General features: G+C 29.1%; 1 protein-coding gene and 1 pseudogene across 1 annotated transcript; both read right to left on the bottom strand.

The window, feature by feature from the left end:
• Positions 1–775: 775 nt before the first annotated feature.
• On the bottom strand, positions 776–12,643 carry LOC111284238 (L-ascorbate oxidase-like; annotated as a pseudogene).
• Positions 12,644–13,347: 704 nt separating this feature from the next.
• On the bottom strand, positions 13,348–18,230 carry LOC111286542 (L-ascorbate oxidase-like). The gene is made up of 5 exons (XM_022876556.2): positions 17,805–18,230; positions 17,591–17,683; positions 17,149–17,361; positions 16,204–16,398; positions 13,348–14,475 (listed from the first exon to the last, which is right to left on the bottom strand). The coding sequence occupies exons 1-5, from the start codon at positions 18,078–18,080 to the stop codon at positions 13,531–13,533; spliced, it is 1,722 nt and encodes a 573-aa protein (XP_022732291.2). The 5' UTR covers positions 18,081–18,230; the 3' UTR covers positions 13,348–13,530.
• Between the last annotated feature and the right edge of the window lie 319 nt (positions 18,231–18,549).

Raw genomic sequence — 18,549 nt, 5'->3', positions numbered from 1 at the left:
AAAAGTAAGAGAAATTAAAAATAAATTATTGATTAAAAAAAAAACTATTCTCCTTTGATTGCACCCAATTTTTTTTAAAGGAAAATTATTGTACTCCCTTTGAAATTTTCCTCCCACAAAAAATATTGTGAGAGAAAAGGCGATGAAAAAAAAAAAGGAGAGAAAGCAAAAAGGAATCTTTGCTCTTAATTTGGAGGTATTCGGAAAATTGACTAGCAGATTTTATTTACGGAAGCATATATTGTTAAAAATTTTGCAATCAGGGACATCCATTTTCTCCTTTTATGAGTTACGAGCGAGAGAAAAGGCTAGAGAGATTGTTGGCCAAAGTGCCTAATTATCTATGATTGATTACATAATAAAATTTTAAAATTGATTTAATTGAGTATAATGCGTAAGAAGACTTCAGTCAACAACCCAAATAAAGCCCATCCAATGATATTCGGCCAAATTAAAAGATTCCAGCCCATGGAAATTATGGCAATTAACCATTTCCCCAACCCAAAGGCAACTGCAAAATATGCTTGGAAACTAGGTAGAAGTGTAGAACAGAAATGAAAGATACAAATTCAACATAACAGAAATAAAAATAGGAAGAAAGAAGAAAATAGCAAGTAATTTTAGGATTCAAGAGCATAACATCACAATTTGCTACTCAAACTTGAGGTTTGTAAAGTTGTAACCAAACTGTCATTTAGTGCCATATGATATGTGTAAAGACCAAATGGCAAGAATCCTAATACAAAAATTAAATGATTATCCAGTCTCAGTTCAGCTAGTTTGGTCCATGAACACTTCCTGTTATAACACGAGCAAGAGCAGCTCTGGGTATTTTACCAACACGACGGACACCTTCGGCAAGAACAACTCCCATTCCCACGCGCAAATGTGGCTCAATGTGACAATGAAATGCCCAAACTCCTGGATTATCAGCAACAAACCTCAATGCAGTCCATCCATAAGGAAAGATCACAGCAGTGTTTCTTAATGGTGGATTCTTCAAGTTAAATTTCTTCCCATCTTCTTCTCTGAACTTCCCTTCTCCATATCCTAACACCAAAAAATCATGGCCATGCAAATGCCATGGATGTATTATTTCACTAACACCTTTTGCTAACGCATTGGCATTTTGAAGAATCACGTCCAAAGTGGTGTTGAAGTTAATGGTGTAAACTCCACTTCCATGAGTTGAATTGGGGTTCACCGGGGGCTTGAAAACATCGTAATTATCATCATAGTTGTCCGGAGGGCGTTTCGGATCAAAAGAATTATTGAGGCCATATTTGATGGAGCCTAAGTATGGAGTTGGAAGCAATATCAAGGAAATATTGTTGATAGACCACTTGATGAAACCATTGATTTTGTTTTGAGTGTTGAGAAGGATGATCCGACGATGATGAGTTTTTGGTGGCTGAGGAGATCCCATCAGGGCAAATATGCTTCTAGTAAATGCTTTGCTGTGATTATAATCGTTCCATCGAGGAGTTACGAGAGGCTGAGAAGTAGTAAGTTTGGATGCAGAGGTGGGTAAGTAATTCAAAATGGTGAGAGCTTGAGGGGCTTTGGGTTCTCTTCCTCTTACACCGACCGAAATCCAATAATTCTTGAAAGGGAGTTGGTCTTGTCGGTAGATTTGTCACACTTTGAGTCCATGGAAGCATACTAACGAGCTCATACATATATATTGGATACCATTTAAGCCCAAAAAATTAAGATTTTGGGTTTTTGGATCTTCTATATATATAAAACATCTTATTAAAATTTTTTAGTGATATGAGATTTTTTACTCACATGTGAACCATCTTAACAATCTCATCCGTTCACTTATGAATTCTCATCAAGTCTCACTTCAACTCTCCTATGCGAGTAAATTCTATCAACACATTTTTTGGGCCAAACAACCTCACATATCTAGTATGCTTTTAGGCAAGGTCACAACACTCAACCTTATGGCCTAGGTTATCTCAATGTCCTTCAAGCTTGCACTCCGAGTTGACTCAATACATCATCCACTTAGGTGTTTCACTTTTGTATATTATCATATATTTGCTACATCAAAGTTACGAATAAATTCTATCAACAACTTTTTTAGGCCAAGCAACCTCACATATCTAATATGCTTTTAGGTCAAGTTACAACACTCAACTTTATGGCCCAGGTTGTCTCAATGGTCCTTAAGCTTATACTCCAAGTTGACTCAATACATCATCTACTTAAGTGTTTTGTTTTTGTATATTATCATATATTCCATGCATCTAAGTTGAACCTTTCATTTTGATACCGACATTCGAGCACATGGAGTTGATGATCATTAGTGCCCCTCTAGCTTGCACTTCAGGTTGACTCAATATATCATCCACTTAAGTGTTTTGCATCTGTATATTATCATATATTCACTGCATTTAAGTTGAACCTTTCACTTTAATACTGACGTTCGAGTACATAAAGTTGATGGATGCGACAAACCTTTGATCTACTAATAATCTCCTTTTCAGCAACACTATTAGGACTCGAACCAATGACCTTAGCTCTGACACCAATTGTTGGGAGATTTGTCATACTTGGAGCTATAAGGGCACGCCCCAACAATACTATTAGGACTTGAACTAGTAACATTGGTTCTGATACCATTTGTTGAGAGATTTGCCACACTTGAAGCCATGAGAGCACATTAGAGAGCATATACATATATGTTGGATATTACTTGAGCCTAAAAGCTTAAGCTATTGGGTTTATTGGGTTTATTGGGTTCTTAGGTCTTCTATGTATATATAAGATATTTCATTAAGATTTTTTAATGATGTAAGATTTTTTACTCATATGTGAACTATCCCAACAATCTTTTTCATTTATTTGTGAGTTCTTATTAAGTTTCACCTCGACTCTTCAATACGAGTAAATCTTATCAACATTTTTTATAGGCCAAGCAACCTCATATCTTTAGTATACTTTTAGGTCACGTCGTAGCCAGGTGACCTCACATCTCTAGTGTGTTTTTAGGTCACATTGTTGTCTTAGTGCCCTTTAAGCTTACATTCTAGGTTGATTCAATACATCATCCACTTCGGTGTTCCATTTCTGTAGCAGCATTATTGGGACTCAAATCCATGACCTTAGCTCTGATACTAGTTGTTGGGACATTTACCATGCTTAGAGCCACAGGAGCATATTAGAGATCCCATATATATATATGTTGGACACCATTTGAGCCTAAAAACTTAAGCTATTAGGTTTTTGGGTCCTCTATGCATATATAGGGTACCAAGAGTTATAATAGATCCCATATATATATGTTGAACACCAAGAGTTACGTGAAAAACCCTCCAGTGTGGAGAGAAAATATCATAGACCACCCAAAAAATTTTAACTATCAAATAATTGAAATATAAAGTTCTCTTCTAACTAAAATTAGAGTTAATCAATAACTAGAAAAATAATTAGAAAAATCTCATCAAGTAAGTGATTCAATAAATACAAAATGAATTTATTCCTAAAGAGTATCAAATCTAATCTCCACTGTTCAAAATGTAAAATATTTAATCATGAACATATTAATAAAATTTTAACTCAATCAAATCATGAATCGATTTTTATTCAACCAATTTTTTTTTCTCTCTATTTTACTAGTTTTTCTTTTCCCTTTCGACATATTCTCTTTCACTTTCTTTTTCACGTCAAAAAACTATCCCTTTTTTATTTATTAGTTAGGGTTCTGTAAAAATAAAAGACTAAGGCCAATACCTTTAATTAGCCAAAAAGAATGGGACTGGACCCAACGATCCTAACAGGTCTGTTCTTCACAGGACTGAATGGCTTTCGCCTGAAAAAATATCCAAGTCATCAACTGCAAATGGTTGCACATAATTTACATCAGCTTCCACCACCACCATTTTGTGATCTTGCAATAATTTTTTGTTAAAACTATGGAGAAATACACTTCTAAGGCCTTTACTAACTTTTAAAAATAATAGTATAATATAATCATTATTATTTTTTACGATTTTCATAATCAATATTTTAATACATCAATTGTAGCACTTTAATATTTTGAATTGCAATCTCATATAGAGTACGCTTTTTATTTTATATTTTTTTGCTTTTTTATTGTTTATTTTTAGTTTTTTATTCAAATTTTATTTTTTGGTTTTTTTTCATTCATTTTTTGAATAAAAAAAGCAAAAAATAAAACGTTTATCGAATGGAACTATATTAATATCATATGATAACAAGTATAAAAATAATACTATTATTAGTAACTTTAACATATTCAAGTTAAAATTAGGTAATAGTAGCTAGGTGTAAGGAGATATAAAAAGAAAACTTGTAATAGAGGTATTTCGTATTTGCCTCAATGGCCAAGTTGAGTGAAGCTAGAGCAGTGGTGCTGGCAATTCTCAGCCTGTACGTTTCATTTCGACGCACATGCAGGATTTGGGGTGCACATTGCTCATTTCCTCTAAATTTGCATTGGCTGACAGAAGAATTGCTAAATTTTGCAGCCAATGAACAATTGAATTGCCCTTTTTCCATTGATCAGCAGAGTCTAACCCCCAAAGAAAAAAAAAATAAAAAGAAAATTAAACATGTGAGATTTTTTTTTCGTGGGCCAAAGATGAAAAGAGGGAATAAGGGCAAAGAAAGTTAAATTTTAATTATTATTTCATCAACACTCTTGCCTTTATTTTTTACTAGTATTTTTTTAATTCCTATTTGGGTTGTCATGGGAAAATGGTAAAGATAATATATATATATATATATATATATACACACACACACACACACTAGTTTTTGACATGTGTGTTAATTTTTATTTTTAAAAAATTTATTTTAATAAATAAATTTTTTTATACTATGATAATAATGATAAATATTAATAAGATAGCTATTGATAAAATTTTGGTAACCTCTTGATATAATTTTTGTAACTAACTTTCTAATAACTTATGATATACTTTTAATAATTATTGATAAAATTTATGTCATCATTTATTTAACAATGAGTTCTCATAGGAAAGCATGAGTTTAATTTTAGTATAGGATAATTTTTTTTATATAATAACATTATTGTTTCATTCAAATTTAGAATTTTTTTACTAAATTTTTTTGTTAAATAAGTTCATGGTAGGTTTATCCAAATTTTCCAATATGAAATTTCTAACTTCATTTCTACTAATAACAAAGATTTAATTCCTAACAACTTTAAGTATAAAAAAATATATCAATGATTGATAATTAAATTATCATTGATTTTCTATTATTTTATCAACGATTTAATACTAAGCTATTAATGATATATTTATAAATTATCAACGATTTATTACTAAATTAACATTAATTTACTACTACTTAGTTATTAGTGATTAACTACTAAGCTATAAAAATTTTAAATCTAAATTATCAATGATTTACTATTATATTATCATTGATTTACTACTTAGTTTTTAATTATTTACTAAAAAATATCACAGATTTATTACTAAATTATCTATGATTTATTATCAAGTTATCACTAATTTATATTAAATTATCCATAATTTACTATTGAGTTATTTAATTATTAAGTTATCAATGATTAACTACTACTAAATTATATTAATTTACTTTTAGGTTTTCAATAATTAAGTATTAAATTACATTATTACTACAAATTATTTATGATTTATTACTAAATTTATCAATCAATTACTACTAAATTGAAATTAATTTACTATTAAATTATTACTAATTTACTATTAAGTTATCATTGATTTATTATTAATTTATTAAAAATTAAGTACTAAGTTATCACTTGTTTTTTAATAACTTATCATTGGTTTACTAATATGTTCTTATTCATTAACAATTATCAAACATGAAACTTAAAAGGTCCATTAATAACATATGAGATAATTTTCTTTTTATACGATAATGTTATTATTTTATTCAAGTTTAAAATTTTTTCTCCAATTTTTTTATTGAATAAGTTCATGTTAGGTTTATCATAACTCTTAAAATTAAAGTTTTGATTTCACTTCTATTAGTAACTAGGGTTCAATCATTGACAACTTCAAGTATAAAAAGTTGTGATGTTCCAATCTCATATCAGAATAATCTGAGGTTCTGTTATTATATATATATATATATATATGTGAGTGTGTGTGTAAAGATTTAAACCAAAATTTGTGAGATGTCTTTTATGAAACAAAAGCGTGAGACCTTTAGGTTAAAGCAAACAATATCTCGCAGATTGGGTGTAGATCTCCACAAATAGAATCAAAACAGTCATTAGTTAAATGAAAACTAAATGTCACATGAGGGGAGTCACTTTTATAATCTCAACGTCTAGTATGATTTTGTGATTTGTGTGTATTTTGTGTTGGGTTTACCCAACATTTGGTGTGATTCGGTGGATCTGTATGAATTGTGTTGGGTTTGACAGAGACGTCAAGCTTTAACAGAGGAGAGTTTGTAACATCTCAATCTCACATCGGGATAATCTGAGGTTTTGCTATGATATATATATATATATATATATAAAGATCTAAACCTAAACTTGTGAGATACATTTTGTGGGATAAAAACCTGAGATCATTGGGTCAAAGTGGATAATACTTCGCAACTTAGGTGTGAGTCTCTAATATTACAAATGATACCTCATATGTTTAAGTTTAGATCACTATATAGATATCATAACAAAATCTTAGATTATCCGGATATAATATTGATGTGTCACAAAAGTTATTAATAATTGATAATTAAGTTATTAATTATTTACTATTAAGTTATTAATAATTTACTAGTAAATTATCAATTATTTACTTTTAATTGATGAATGATTTACCATTAAGTTATGAATGATTTATTATTAAATTATGAATAATTTCTATTAAATTATTGATGATTTACCACTAAATTATTCATGATTAATATAAAGTTATAATTAATTTACTACCAATTTACCAATGATGATTCACTAGAAATTTATCAATGATTAACTAAATTACTATAAATTATCACTAATTTATAACTAAATTATTAGTAATTTACAATTATGTTATTAGTGATTTACTACTAAGTCATTAATTTACTACTAAATTATCAATGATTTACTATTATATTTTTATATATTTACTATCATTGATTTATTACTTATTTTTTGATTATTTACTACAAAGTTATCATCGATTTACCATTAAATTATTTATGATTATTTACTAAGTTATTACAAATTTATATTAAATTATACATGATTTATTATTAAGTTATCACTTATTAACTATTATGTTATCGATGATTGACTACTAAGTTATACGAATTTACTTTTAAGTTTTCAATGATTAACTACTAAATTATCAATTATTTACTACTAATTTATTATTGATTTACTACTAAATTATTTATGATTTACTATTGTCAATTAATTACTATTAAACTAAAATTGATTTACTATTAAATTATTACTAATTTACTATCAAATTGTTATTAATTTATTACTAAGTTATCAATAATTAACTATTAAATTATCACTTATTTTTTGTTAAGTTATCTTTGATTTATTACTATATTATTATGTAATTACAAGTATATTATAGTTGATTTTCTATTAAAGTATTATGCATATATTATTATATTATTACTAATTTACTAAAATGTTATCAACTATTTACTACGAAATTATCATTAATTTACTATCAAGTTATCACTAATTACTACTAAGTTATCAATGATTACTACTAAGTTATACTGATTATATTTAAGTTTTTAATAATTAATTACTAAGTTATTAATTATCTATTAATATGTTATTATTGATTTGTGTATATCCTAAAAAAATTAATCACAATGTATGTTAAATGATGTAATTTGTAAGGTAAAGAAAGAAAGAAGAAAAAGTTCAAGCTTAAATAACTTGAAAAGCATGAGTAAATGTTCTAAATTTACTATCCATAATTTCACATGTAATAATAAGTTAAAATCATAACTTTTTATACTAATGCAAGTATTAAAGCTAAATTTAATAAATATATAAATATATTATGTCAATATTTTTAAGATATTCTTCAAAATTTTTAGTTCATGGTAAAATAGTACATATTAAGATAAATTTTATTTATGATTTAATTGAATTATTAGTGTATGTATTTTCATATTTGTTAGTAAAGTACAATTACATATAAAAAGATTGAAAATTTTGAAGTATTTTGTCACTAATGGAAGTAAACTTCGTTTTATGTTTGTATTTTTAAATATACAATTTTGGGTAAAATTTTTGTTATATATATATATGATAAAAGTAATAAGAATAAATTTACTAAAAAAACTTCACAAAAATTAAACAAAAATTTTTTTTAAGAAACATTAAATTCACAATAATCACCTTTGTATTCTCCACAAAAAATTTATTCTATTACACAAAAAGTTAGTATATTTTTAATTGTTGCTTCATTCCTATTACCATTATTAAAAATAACTTTTTTAATATTTTGATACAATCCACTTCTTCATTTGAAAAAAATAAAGAATATTTTGTATTCTCTATAAAAAATTTCTTCTACTAAATAAAAAGATAATATATTTTTAATTGTTACTTCATTCTTATTCCCATCATTGAAAGTGAATTCTTTGATATTTTGATGCCAATAAACTTTTTCATTTATAAAGAGTACAAAATATTGCAAAGGGTTATAACAACTCAATATTGTCTTCATGAATAAGTTTGAACTATGATATGATCTCTTTCAAATAAAATGTTTAAATTATTTATCTCAACCCATATAGCAGTAACTTGATTAACAAATAAACGATTATAAACTAGTTAATTTATATTAACAATATGAATTTTAAAATCGCAAAAAAAGAAATATCTTTTAATCTCTATAAAACTTGGGCACATGAATTTTCTTTTAAAATTATCATTAGTATCTTATCACTTTTGCACTTACATTTTCATTGTGTTGTGTTATTATCAGTGTCATAAAAGTATAACTAAAATAATACGGATTAATCAACTTAAATTTGAAACAATTTAAAACTCAAATTGAGTATAAATAAAAATTTTACTAGTTTTTAATTTTAATTTAATTAAACATAATATAAGACATATAACTATAAAAATGAACTAACTTGATTCAATTTCAATTGATTTTAAAAAGTTAACAACTTAGTAGTTATTTAAAACTTGAAATGAGTGAACATAATCAAAATCTGAATTGAAATAGTAATCCAATTAAAATCTAACATTAGTTATTCATCTTCCATAACAATTCAAAAAATTTTTATTTAAACTTTTTTTCTTAATCTTCAATATTTTATTTTTATTATCTTGGTGATTAAATTAGTTAATTAAGTTTAAGAGTATTTCTAAAGTGAAATTAAAATTATAAGTAATTGAGTATATTTCTTTTTTTATTGAGATTTTGGACAATTCGAATCCAACTTCTTAAATAAAGAGAAGCATGAACCAATTATTAAATCAAATTTGCTTAAGTGCATAAGTGAATAATTGAATACATTATGAATAAAAGTAAATGATAAAACTTGACTTAATCTAATTGGTCATTGATTTGAAGTCTAAAATTCAACTAAAAATTATAAAAATTCAAAATTCAAAATAACTGAAATACCAAATACACAATTAAATAAAGATTTATCAAATGAATTTTGCTAAGGAATACTTTTAAATTATTTTTAACTTTAGTTAAATTATAGTTTATAATATTTTTACTTTATATGTAAAATGATAATTAACTTGATGAATTTTAATTTTTTTGAATAAATATTACTTAATATGATAGCCTTAAAAACTTTGATACAACAGTGAATATTTTTCAACTAATATAAAAAAGAAATGAATGAGTATACAATGTTTATAAAATAAAAGAGTTTTATATTAATCCTAAAGAAATTTGATGTCAATACATTTTTATATTTTTCATTGAAACATCGTATAGCACTAATCTTCTTTATTATATGAAGAAAATAGAGTTATGTATAACTAATCAATCTTTCATCTCATTTTTTTGCTTAGAATAATCTTCCATTGGTGCTTCCATCAGTTGAATATAATTGTACATCCTATCAATTGAAAGTTTAATTTTTCTTTTGTTTGAACATTTTTATTATGCATAATTTTTTATTAAATAAAAATATTATATTGCATAATTTTAAAAAATAAAATGAAATAAAATAAATTTCTAACCTTGATACTTGTCATTTTTTTTTAAGAAAATTCCAATTCTGAGAATAACAAACTTGTCATATAATACCTATACTATTTATAATAATTTCATTTTTAGTATTAACAACATAATTTTTATGAATGAATATAATTATTGCATAAACACATTCAAAAGATATATCTAATGAATTTTGTCACCCTTTGAAAGAATTCACAAAAAACAATTAATTTTACTTCACTTGATAATTTTTTACTTATATAATTCATGTTAGATTGTTTAACCGCTTGGATAACAAAAAAAAAAAAAGAGTAAATTTAATACATTTGAGAAAAATTAAATAATCTTAATATAAATTAATTATATATATTATTTCAATTAAGGTGACTAATTCTTATGGCAATTTGACGAGACTCAATCCTAAGCTACTGGTAACTTTACCATATCTTAAATCATCTAATTTTATAGGTGAAAAGTCAAATTGAAGTGTCCGATAAATCGTATAGTGCTAATTATTGGTAGAGATGATGTAATTGATTTGCATTTGATTTGATATTAATTTTTGTTCATGAGAATAATAATTATAAAATTTTAGAGAAAAAAATATAAAAGAAAAATTAGTTATAGAGGTTAGACTAAACTGTAAGAATGATATATTAAAAATTATTTCAAGAGACTAAAAAAATTTAATTATGTTATTAATGACCAAATGATTAACTCATAAAACATATAAATAATAAAATCATTAACATGCATATATAATTAATATATTAGAACAAAAAGTTGAAAGGCAAAAGATAAAAATAATATGCTTTAATGACTTAATTATTATTATCTTTAATGAATTTATTTATTAACATAAACTACATATACAATTACTTTTACAAAAACTAAATAAACAAATTTTATATAATTGTTTTATTCCTATAAATACTAAGTTTTGATATGTTCTATTCTTATTTTCATTTAATGTGAAAAAACATTCTACTTATAAAAAAATAGTTAAATAATTAAAAAATCATTTAAATTAAAATTTATAAAAAAGTACTAATGGTATTTTAATCGATAACTTGTAACATTTTTTAAATTAAAGTTTCATTTAGGATATTTTAATCAATTACTTTTAATAATTTTTTAATCTAATTAATAATAAAAAGTTTAATAATAAAAAATTAATTTAAATTAATATTTATAAAAACATTTACTAAAAATATTTTTGCCAATAACTTTTAACACTTTTGAAATTAAAATTTTAGAATTTTAAATAGTTTAATTTCACATAAACTCCATTTCTAATTTTAGTTAATTTAAATTAAACTTAAATAAATTGATAAAAATTATACATTTAAAGATAAATTTGTTAATTTAAAAATTTATAAAAAAATTTAGATCGATTATTATTGATACTTTTAGAGTTTACATTTATACATAAAATGATATATCAACCAGCAACCTGCATCATGTATTTACCTGAGGTTTACCGATCCAATGGAATGGGTTGGAGAAAAGGCCAACCTGTTGATCATGAACACTTTGGTGTCACCAATCACGCAATAATAGGTTGAACTCACCATCGTAATGGAATGGCTCTTTCTCGCCGTCTGCAACGTCCACTATAAGAGACCCGTACAAGCCTGCTGATCTTTGCATTCCATAGTGTCCATGGTAAAAGTACGTTCCAGGCTGCGTCATAACATTCCCACATTATTTTTCATACCAATGGGTAGTAGTAGCAAGTCACGAAAGATTAACTTCAAATTAAATACGTGTGTTTTTGTTTACCAATTAATGTATCTTCTAATTCTGAAGTTTGAACTTCGTTCATTGAAGGCTGAAGATAAGAGCTCCCTGGAAAGGAGAAGAACTAGAGAGAGATTGAAAGATTTCCCTGTCAACTGGGAACCTGTATTCAAAAGTTTCTCCAGGGTTGATAGCACATTGTGAAAAGGAAGCAGTCCCATCTGCCCACGGTGTTCCAAGCTGATGAAAACAACATTTTACAGATCAAGAATATGGCAGTGGCACTACTTCGTATGCAAAGACATTATTTTCTTGCACATATAGTTATTTGTGTAAAGAGAGTGAAAATGGCAAACCTGTCTGATTCCATGCCAGTGAATAACAACTCCTTCGGTGTGAAGCTTATTAGTGAGTTCCACAACAATCGGGTCTCCGGCTTTAGCCCTGATAGTCGGCCCTGGAAACTGGCCATTGATACCCATCACAACATGTTCCAGACAATCTGGAGACCTATACATGTATTCCACTTCCCATTTTAAATGCGTAGCCTTGGAACCCAATGAGACATGTATCAAAGACAACACGATGCACCAGAAAACAAAAGCCCCGGAACACCTACACTTACAATCCATTTCCAACAGGGATAACTTGGATTGCGGCCGGTGGACTGCAGAGTGTGTGTTTTTGGGCACTGGTACTTGTTTAAATTTAGAGTGATCTCTTGAGAATTGCCGGTAGGAATATTTTCTGCAGATGCATCTTCTCACAATTGATGTCCAGGATCTTCCTTTTTAATGAGGTTAGATCATATTGAAAACTTAATTGGAAAGATTAACTTTTATCATTTTTTTTGTCAATTATAAGATGTCCGTAATAATTAAGGGAACAATCTACCCCAAAACAAAATCTAATAAGATATACCAGCTATAGTATATATCACATAGAGGATCAAGTCTTTATATATATATTTGAAAATATCTAAAATTATGTAACTTATAAAATTCAAAATAGAATAGAAGGATTAAATCTTTCTAAATACTTTTATACTTAATTTGTTTTTCAATCTTTTCCAAATTCAAAATCTATCTTAATTCAGTTAATCACAATAGTATAGACTCCACTTCGCCAACCCAAAATGAAAAACCGTCATTGGGCTTTAAAGCTTTAGCCTATGCCATAATGACATGAGATATAAACTATGGCGAAGCCCATCCAAAAAATTTTTCTGATATCAAAAGATCTAGCCCAAATTAACACCATTGCCCATTCCTAGCCCATGGCAATTAGGTTAGCCTTGTTCCTAACCTGACACCAATCAAAAGCAACAAACACATTATTGCTTATAACCCTTAATCAGAATGAATCTTCTACCCGAATCAGATAAACTAATCATGGCAAATCCACGTCAATCCATCAAATATTTTTGGGAAAGAAGTAAATAGCAATAGAAATTAAAACAGGGAAACAGAGAAGGCTATATTTATTAAATTCCGAGAAAACAAGTATCTTTTAGGATACAAAAACTTAACACTACAACTCAAACTTAGGATTTGTACCCAAGTAGCAAAATGCCTAATGTTCTGAAATGACATCCAATTTTTTTGATTCATTGGCAAAATGCATGAGTTAATCAGTCTCAGTTCAGTTTCTTTCCTGTTAAGCCACAAGCAAGAGCAGTTTTGGGTATTTTACCAACACGATGGACACCTTCAGCAAAAACAACTCCCATTCCCATATGCAAATGTGGCTCAATGTGACAATGAAATGCCCAAGCTCCTGGATTATCAGCAACAAACCTCAATGCAGTCCATCCATAAGGGAAGATCACAGCAGTGTTTCTTAATGGTGGATTCTTCAAGTTAAATTTCTTCTCATCTTCTTCTCTGAACTTCCCTTCTCCATATCCTAACACCCAAAAATCATGACCATGCAAATGCCATGGATGTATTTCACTAACGTCCTTTGCTAATGCATTGGCATTTTGAAGTATCACATCAACAGTGGTATTGAAGTCAATGGTGTAAATTCCATTTCCATGAGTTGAATTGGGGTTCACTGGAGGCTTCATAATGTCATAATTGTTATCATAGTTGTCCGGAGGGTGTTTCTGATCAAAAGCATTGTGGAAACCATATTTAATGGAGCCCAAGTAAGGAGTCGGAGGCAATACTAAGGAAACATTGTTGATAGACCACTTGGTGAATCCATCAATTTTGTTTTGAGTGTTGAGAAGGATGATCCGACGATGATTAGTTTTTGGGGGCTGGGGGGATCCCATCAGGGCAAATATGCTTTTAGTAAATGCTTTGCTGTGATTATAATCGTTCCATCGAGGTGTTACAGGTGGTTGAGAGACAGGGAGTATGGATGCAGAGGTGGGAAAGTAGTTCAAAATGGTGAGGGCTTGAGCTGTTTTAGGTTCTCTTCCTCTTACACCAATTGAAATCCAATAATTCTTGGAGGGGAGTTGGTCTGTTCTTACCAGGACTGAATAGGTTTCCCCTGAATAAATATCCAAGTCATTAACTGCAAATGGTTGCACATAATTTCCATCAGCTTCCACCACCAGCATTTTGTGACCCTGCAACAAAATTTCGTTAAACTAGAGAAATACACTTCAAGGCCTTTATCAACTTTAAGCTGTAACATTTTCTTATCTTAACAATCAAAACCCAAATCTTAAACATCATTTTTACTCTATAGATAAACGCCAAACTGATATTTGCTTTATATAATGAGATGCAAATATTGCTTCATGAATTCGACTCATAGGAAGTCAAGCCTAAACTATGGACTTTAATTTCCCCTGAATTTTGTGACAGATGAAAGGAACAAGAGGGCAAGGAATTGTTGATGTTTTTGGATAGCTAAATTAAAATCTTGGGTGCAGATTCGAAGGGCAGCTTTTGATTGTACATCAAATGATAAAATTTTTGGTATAGCAAAATCTGATAATAATAGTAATTATAATAATAATAATGTCACAAAGAATGGGACCTGATGTGAGCCACATGCTAAGTCACCAATCACACTGAGTCATTTGTACATTTGTGAGTAGTACGCCAGAAAAGAAATATGCAGGGAGTGCCAGAAAGTAAAAAAATGTAAACGTTTTCAAGCGTGCCAAATGCATGGGGACAACTGAGAACCGACCAAGACAGGACATCTTTGATCCACAATAATTAAGTTTTTAAAGTGAGTTTAAGTTTTAAAATTACTTAATTAGACAATATATAAATGAATTTTAAGGTAGGTGTCCCTGAAAGAAAATTACTATTACTTGTTTTGATCTTGCTCTAAATTTCCTCATTGAAAAAGCAATAAAGAATAGTGATTTTTTGGTTCTGAAGAAGGCAAGTTGCGTTGACCTCTTTGGTCCTCACGTCCCATATGTATTTGTCAACAACACTTCGCTACCAGCTGCCTGCCACTCTCACGCGCAATGTCCCACTTCCAAAATGCCTCATAATTACTATTACAGTTCTGCTACTTTTTCTCATCCATCTACATGTCTTCTTTTCTCGCCTTGTTTGTTCTCTTCATCTTCTACATACATGATTCATCCAATGTAAAATGTTATTTTTGACATCAAAAGCTGTCAACTCTGAGGTGTTGGAGATTTCCCACCGTCCACATCCGTCCTGATCAACTTTACCAGCTCTTTTTCTCCGTGAAAAAAAAGACTATTACTCTACTATTCACTAGACATGGAATTTATACATCTCCATTAGCTTTATATTTTAGTGGAAGAGAATTAGTTAAGCACTAAATACTAGGTCCAATTCTCCACAGATCAAAATTTTTATTCCCCAAAGGTATGGGCGCTTCTGCCCTTATCTTGTCACAACTTGGCAACATCCTAGCTATAGTGAGGGGAGGACATTAGACAACTATATATGGCATATATTATCATAAAACAAAATGCCCATTTGCAAATTCTTTGTGTTCGGCAAATTGCTAAGTTAGGAATCAACTCTAGGGCATATATAGCAATCCCATCCTAAGTGAAGGAACTTTAATCGTTTAAACTTTTGTGTTTTAATATTCCTTGTCTATCCTACCAAAAGTGTGTTCATTTAATAGTTCAAATTAGAATGTTTGACACTTTTCTTTGACATATATCGGAAAAAGAAAATGAGATTCCGTTTACATTTTCAAACTGATCAACTGTGCCGCTATGTTTTTCTGAGAGGTTAACCTATTATTGTATGATCAATAATAAGAATAAGAATATTACTAAAATTATAACAGGTACAAAGAGATAAAAGGAAAAGTTGCAATAGGAATAGGAATAGGAATAGGTATTTACCCCAATGGCCAAGTTGAGTGAAGCTAGAGCAGTGGTGCTGGCAATCCTCAGCCTGTAAGTTTTGTTTGGATGCACATGCAGGATCTGGGGTGCACATTGCTCATTTCCTCTAAACTTGCATTGGCTGACAGAAGAATTGCTAAATTTTGCAGCCAATGAACAATTGAATTGCCCTCTTCCATTAATCAGCAGAGTCTATCCCCCAAAGAGAAAAAGGAAATTAAACATGTGAGATTTTATTTCTTGCCGGCCAAAGATGACAAACAAATGGGTAAAGAAAATTTCAAGTATTGTTTTACCTACACTACACACTTCTGCGTTTATGTTTTTCTTTTATCCCCATTAATTGAAATGAGATGGCAATATGATAAAGATATACCAACCACCATGCATTATCTGGCAATTTTTTTTTTCAAATCAAGTGTTGAAACAATGAACTACAATTTCCCGCACTTTGTTTTGTCACTTGGTTTTTGTAATCATCATGGTCGGCACCACATAAGTATGACCATTATTTTCTTTTTCAGCTTAGTGCCGATGCCACCACATGGAGTTGTAGTTTTGTAGAGTGGCTCCAATATCGGCAAGAATTGCACTGATTAAGCCAATCAATCTTAATTATAGTAACAGGACTACATGTATAATTGAAAAAAGAAAAACAAACTATAGGATAAGACCCAGTTACGCGTTTCTCGTGTGGAATAATGGAACTACTATTGTCTATTGTGTATTTGTTTTGTCCCCTTAATTGGTTGAATTGCTTCGATAAAGGTAGGGGAATAAGAAAATAGGCTGTCGGCATTAAGAAAATGCACTTTTCTTATAACAAATAAAGTCTAGACTAATTGATTGACAACCTTCTCTTAATAAGACGATAGTACTAACAATTTTCTAATCGGTCCAGACTCAGTAAAAGTGAAAGTTCAGTTTGTATTAAGTTTTTACCTGCGGTTCACCGACCCAACGGAATGGGTTGGAGGAAAGGCCAACCTCTTGCTCATGTACACTTAGGTGCCACCAATCACTCAACAATAGGTCGAACTCACCATCATAATGGAATGGCTCTTTCTCTCCGTCTGCCACGTCGACTATAAGGGACCCATACAAGCCTGCTGATCTTTGCATTCCATAGTGCCCATGATAAAAGTATGTTCCAGGCTGTACCATAACACTCTCACTACTTTATTTTCATACCAATGGGTATTACTGTAATACTATAAACATTCATAAAAAAGATAAATTAAAATAGTATATATTGCAACTTGCAGCTTGAAATACGTTTCTGTTTCCAAGTTGGATCTGATTCTGAAGTTTGAACGTTTTTCATTGAAGGCTGAAAATCAGAACTCCCAGGAAAAGAGAAGAAAGAGAGAGATTGAGAGATTACCCTGTCAACTTTGAACCTGTATTTAAAAGTTTCTCCAGGGTTGATAGCACATTGTGAAATGGAAGCAGTCCCATCCGCCCATGGTGTTCCAAGCTAATGAGTGAAAAAAACATTTTACAGATCATAAATATTTAATCACATGAATAAGGTACTACTTTATATGCAAAGATTCTTGTAAAAATGTTAGTGTGGAGAGAGAGAAAGAAAGAAAAACCTGTCTGATTCCATGCCAGTGAATGACAACTCCCTCAGTGTAAAGCTTGTTGGTGAGTTCCATAACAATGGTGTCTCCGGCTTTAGCTCGGATGGTCGGCCCTGGAAACTGGCCATTGATACCCATTACTACATGTTCCAGACAATCCGGAGATCTGTACATGTATTCTACTTCCCATTTGAAATGCCTAGCCTTGGAACCCAATGAAACATGGATCAAAGACAACACAATGCACCAGAAAACAAGAGCCGTGGATCCCCAAGACTTACCACCCATTTCTAAATATGGAAAACCAGGATGGATAGCGGGCGGATTGGAGAGAGAGAGTTGACTTACAGGATGAAATGGAACTAAACTACACAATGAGCTGTTGGAAATGATGAAATAAACAAATAGTACAGAGATAGCTAGCCTGCTAGTGCTAGTTTATATACAGAGGCTGTGTAAAGTTTAGATTTGGAATTTATATTTGATGTGTTGGAAGAATATAAAATTTATATATTATTAATGAATTAAATAATATAATTTTATTAATAAAATAAATCATTTGATAATATATTATTAATAAATAAATTTTTTAAAAATATTAATTTTTTTATATTTTTTAAGAGTTAATATTTTATTATTAATGAGATAATATCATTTTATTTATTAATAATGTATAAATTTTATATACTAAATCAAATATAAATTCTTAAATTTAATTTAATTCTTGAAACTAAATTGTTCTACTTTTTTAAATATA

This window comes from Durio zibethinus, chromosome 6, assembly GCF_047325235.1.
Source record: "Durio zibethinus cultivar Kanyao isolate XHJ-2024 chromosome 6, ASM4732523v1, whole genome shotgun sequence".
Taxonomy (NCBI): Eukaryota; Viridiplantae; Streptophyta; class Magnoliopsida; order Malvales; family Malvaceae; genus Durio; species Durio zibethinus.
This window is presented reverse-complemented; position numbering and strand designations above follow the sequence as displayed.